The sequence below is a fragment of the Vollenhovia emeryi genome, unplaced genomic scaffold, assembly GCF_000949405.1.
Source record: "Vollenhovia emeryi isolate VEMERY1.0 unplaced genomic scaffold, V.emery_V1.0 DF939304.1, whole genome shotgun sequence".
In the NCBI taxonomy this organism is placed as follows: domain Eukaryota; kingdom Metazoa; phylum Arthropoda; class Insecta; order Hymenoptera; family Formicidae; genus Vollenhovia; species Vollenhovia emeryi.
In genome coordinates this window covers 76315-81688 of record NW_011967062.1, presented here as the reverse complement: position 1 = coordinate 81688, position 5374 = coordinate 76315, and the positions used below count along the sequence as shown (strand labels likewise).

The 5374-nt window shown below is 39.2% G+C and overlaps 1 protein-coding gene across 1 annotated transcript in view; it reads right to left on the bottom strand.

Moving 5' to 3' along the window:
- The window catches only part of LOC105558934, a 10748-nt gene extending 6749 nt beyond the window's left edge, over positions 1-3999 (bottom strand). The window contains exons 1-5 of the mRNA XM_012006882.1: positions 3758-3999; positions 1495-1593; positions 1300-1431; positions 519-906; positions 1-236 (exon numbers count right to left, since the gene is read on the bottom strand). Of these exons, the coding sequence (XP_011862272.1) occupies positions 1-236; positions 519-906; positions 1300-1431; positions 1495-1593; positions 3758-3817 (915 nt within the window). The 5' untranslated portion in view covers positions 3818-3999. The remainder of the gene's footprint in view (positions 237-518; positions 907-1299; positions 1432-1494; positions 1594-3757) is intronic.
- Positions 4000-5374: the final 1375 nt, after the last annotated feature.

Below are 5374 nucleotides of genomic sequence, written 5' to 3'. Positions count from 1 at the left end.
AGTTCCAGGACGAACACCTCCAGGATACGTTATTTGTCCGCCGGGGAAAGGTGTAACTCCAGGAATGACTCCTGTTCCAGGTTGTGTAATGCCAGGTATTCCAGTTGCTACCGGTGGAACTTGTATCTTATCTGGTGTCCCTTCGATGCCAGGATATCCAGGATATCCAGGACAATCTTCGCAACCAGTGCCGCCTGATGACATACTTTGCGCTTGACCCATACCACGACTACCACCTTAAAAAAGAGGTATATTAAAATACTTATATAAATAACTAGAAAAATATGAAAGTGTTTTCTTTGACAAAAGTCTTATTTATATATTCAGCCATAATTTCTCACCCTCCAATTTTTAATCATAGAAATTTAATGTTGCAAAAATTCTATTTCTTAATTTTATTTGTTATGTTTAACCAAACTGTTTTAATATGGATTTCTTTTTCTTACCTTAGAAAGGAAATTATTTAATTATCATGCAGGAGTATAACATGATTGAATGTCAAATGTTAAAATACTTACTAACTACTGCGCGCGAAGACTGCTGAGTAGCTTCGGCCTCAGCCGTGCCCTCTTTTTTTTCATTGCTATCGAAATTTAAATATTGAGATTGCGTCTGTCCACGAAACTTCCCTCGAAACTGGCTCGTTTGTCTACGTCGTCGAATTCGATTGACACTTTTGGTCGACTTCTTTCTGTGCTCAAGTTGAATCTGTCGCTTCGTCCGAGCTTTCAGGGGTGTTAAAACGATGTCGACTATGCGTTTTGGCAAAATATCGTTTTCATCTACAGGAATCTCGTTGAAGAAAGGATCAAGAGCACGTCCAGGCACATGTTTCGTTGTTTGTAACAAAAGGATATTACGTCCGTTGCAGAAATCAACGATTCGACCTCCAGCAAGTCGCCACGCCTGTTTAGAATATTAAATTTTGATATTGGCACTTTTTCCCTGATACATTCTATTTTGTTAACATTATTGTTATATTTTTCTTGTACGCAGTTATTTGAGTAACATTTTACTTTTATGTAGTTCTTAAGCGTTTACGACAACACATAATTACATGAAGAATACACGTCAAGAAAATTAAATTCAGATGATATATTTAATTTAACGCTGCATATTGTTCGGACGTATTTCAATTTACTTCACAATAAACGTTTAATCACAGCAAGAAGTAACGGGAAACAACATAATTCTAACGTTTATTTAATATGCAAGTATAGAGATTTGTCGAGAGAGACATAGAGAACAGTTACATCATGATTTCTAACAATTTCAACATATCATATAACTTATTATTACCTCTAGCTTCGTGAGAGCTGCCGACGCATACAGTATCTTGAATTGCCGCTTCTTACGTGACACATTCTGACCCTGCTTTATATCTTCAAGATAACAATCGTTCTCCTTTCTGCTCTTGTACGCGACGAATTGCTGTTTCGAGTGGATCAGTATTAATCGACATATTTCAATTTTAAGACAAACACAATTGCTTACCGTTACATCGTCAGTGAAAGACCATTGTTTCTCTTCATGATTATTTTCTGCGTCTCTCGTCTCGTACTCGTGGACAGATCGGTCGAAACGCGTCTTCTCCTATAAATAATATTATTTTTACATTATAATAATATAGTATCATAGGAATAACGAAAATTATTTATATCAATTAAAATAATAGTGTGAACGATAATTATAATAATTTATTATTATAAACAATTAATATACCTATACTGTTATATGTATTAATGTAATTTTATAAAATCGTAAAATCTGTATCTGATTTTACTTGTCTCCCCAGGACAATTTAATAAGAGATTAGATAAAAATTAGAATTCGCTTTCGACATCTTCGAAAAATCCTTAAATTCGAGTTCGCGCTTTCTAGTAACTTTTAATTCGAAAAAGATAAATCAAATTGAAGTGAGCCACTTTAGTGTACGGTTCTCCAACTTGGCGCACGGAATTCAAATTCGCAGCCTCGTCACAATTCGATTCTCCCACTCAATCGATTCGTCTTGGGAAGAGAGATAAATTTACATCGATCATGAACAATTAACGAGCCCCAGTCGAAATAAAATAATGGAATTGCAGTAGCATACTTTGTGTCAATCTTTCTTTCCATGCGTTAAACAACGAAGTATTCACAGTTCCATCCTCATCAGCAAAAATGATGAGGCGAAAGCGAATTCGCTCTTAAGAACGGAAAGAGAATTCATTTTTCAAAGTTTGAGAATTTATAAAAAAATTCTATTTTAATTCTCTGAGTTATCTGGGCTAATACACACACACACACACACACACACACACACACACTGACGCTTGCAACCGAGGGGAGACAGTTGCTCGAGGAACGAATTAGAAGGTTAAAGCTCACGAGATAAGAACGGACGATTATGAATCGTCTCAGTCCGTTCACAAGCAACCGCGCACAAAGCTTTTTTCACCCCTCTTTTATCAGAGCGTTTCCACATGATACGACTTGCAACAGTCTCGAAATCAATTAATGCCAAGGTGTGATTACCACATTTTAGCAGCCTTTCTGTCTTTCCGAGATGTTCTTGTTTTCAGTTTTTCCACCCCCTCCCTTCTACTCGCTGCCAAAATATCGACGTACACGTATAATTATATAGTCCGAAATTTTACCGTGAGCCATTTTGCCGGTCATGTTAATCGCTAACAAACCAGACAGTCCAGTCTGTCGAAAACAGATTCTGCAAAGTGTTTCTTTCAAATTTTGTCAGATCACAGATTTAGTAGTAAGATTTAGCGTTTAATAATGCAGGCAATACAACCAAATTTAACATTTGAAATATGATGACAGGTTGATGGCAGAAATCAAGCAGACCCTGACTACTTGTTACACGATTTGACGCCGACTGGAAGCAGAATTTATCGGAGGTACACTGGCATTTTGACAGCGGAATTGGCGGTAAAAAACGAACGAACAAAAGTCAGTTATTAAATGGTGTCGAAAAATTAATCGAAGCCTGGCCGATATTGTAAGTATCGACAATTTATCATATGAAAGCGCGTTTTCTTACGCGAATACGGTTGTAATCATTTTGAAATTGCAGCTCGGACTGTTTCCAGAGCGTATGAATGAAACGGCAAGTAGAGGGATACCTGGAGAGATCGCATTTCCGCGTTTATCGTCGCGGATAGATGATACACGTCGGCTGATTTGCTGAATTTTACAACGCCGCGCGAGCCAAGGCGTCGCGAAGTGCCCTAAATCGCAAGAAGGCGAGATAAGCGGCTATCTATTACTCTGAATTGATGAATAAGCGACTCACGCACACACACTCGGGCACCTAAAACATCACCTTTCACACATCCACGACGACCCCGTCAGTTTTACAGTCGAACGGAGACCTCAGCACGTTTTCCGCAAGTGCTTGTTAATCGTCCTCAAAATCTTGCGCGTCAAAGGAGCAGCGCGCCAATAAAATGTAAATTGAAAAATTGATGAATCCATTGATAAAAATAATTAAAGCGTATACGAAGCTTATGCAAGTCGCTAAATTGAACTAAACAAGATTGCAGTCAATGATTAATGCTAAGAACTTTTATTCTATTGTAGGCAATGCAATTTTTAAAAAATTCCTTCGCCGTTGGCTATTATTCACGACGTATGCGAGAGCACATCGGTTCACAAACCCTTTTCGGACGCACTGCGGATTTCATGTCTCGATAATTGAACGCGTGACAAAAAGGCGGGTGGCAAAACGTTTCCTCGCTCGCGGGGGAAATGGTGAACTTACGTGGTACCTCGCGAGTGTCGTGCTCGCGAGGAGGATCAGGACGACGAGGCACGGCCGCATGGCTCGAACCTTCTGCGAGATCTCCACGACTGGCGCGAATCAACGTCTCGGCGACGTTCTAATCCCCGCTTGGAGTAGATTCCCACCGACTCTACTCGCTTCTTCCGCTGCGCCTCTTCTTCTTCGGCCCCGTCGCAGTTGGTCCCACGAAGCGCCGCTTGGAATCGCAAAGGATCCATGTGGCGGGAGTAGGAATCGCTGGACGAAATTCCGGGAATGTGCGTCGTGATGTAAGTGCGTATAGACGCTCGTGTGTATCGTACGTTATCTCGTTTGGTCTCGTCTTGTCGCCGCGGATCTCATTACCGAAAGATATGCGCCCATGGCCGTCATTGACTTGGAAGATATGTTGCAGTTGGGGGGAAACTGATTCTTCAGTTTCGCTATCGCCCTCGTCGCTTCTTTCGACAGCAGTCCAGAACGGCCTGAACCAGTAAATGAATTTTCCAAGACTAAACTAGCCGACGGATTTAAAATTTCCTTTAATGAAATTTTCATCGTAATTTTATTATTCATTTTTATATATTATTTTTTATCATATACTTTTATAACAAATACTCCTGAAACAAATTATGCTGAGATACGAATAGGCAATCAAACCCACCAGTCGTATTATCGATAAAAATTTGTATCGTTAATTTCGTGAAAATTCTTTCATCTCTAACAAAGTATTCCAAGTCGCGTCAATATGCATCAGTCGCAAGCGACATTGAGTTAACTGGACTTATCGGGTTAGTCGCTTTCGCTTTCGTTGGCCTAATTACTGAAATCCAATCTATTTGTTAAACACAGTTAGTCGCTGTTTATCCTACTACCAAGCGTAGCTAATGATCGCATGGTTCATCGGCGCGATAACGAGCTCAATAAATAAAAGAGGCGACGCGAGAGAGTATTGAACGGGCAGCTTTATGTGAGCGCGCGTGTTGCAATCCGATAGACGTGGAATTAAATTATTTAACTAATGTAGGAAATTAATAATCGACACAACTGGCAAATTCTAATTAAAGAAATTTATTGCGAGAAATATTACCTCAGTCAGGGTTTGAACCTGGACATCCCTGCACTCTAGGCGGGCGTCTCACCAACTCAACCACTGAGGCACGTAGCAAATGTGAGACGCCCTGCTGGAGTGTAGGGAGGTCCAGGTCCAAATCCTGGCTGAGGTATACTTTTCGCAATAACCCAAGTAGAACAAGTTAATCACAAAAGCGTCAATGTGACATTAAAATGATGAATTTTACGCCATAAAATGATCGACATCAAGATTTACTTTGCAATGACTGATTTGTGACATGCTGTTTTATGATATTCGTTATGTGTGTATAATAATATATTATTACAGATTACATGATCAGTCATATATTATGTTTATCTTATATTACTTCTATTTATTTTTAATGTATAATATTTAATTAACATCAATGATTTTTATTGACCGTATCTGGCAATTAAAATTCTTATTGCGAAAAATCCGTGACCGATTGAGGGAGGTCCCAGGTTCGAATCCTGGTTGGAGTAATATTTTTCGCAATAAGAATTTTAATTGCCAGATACAGT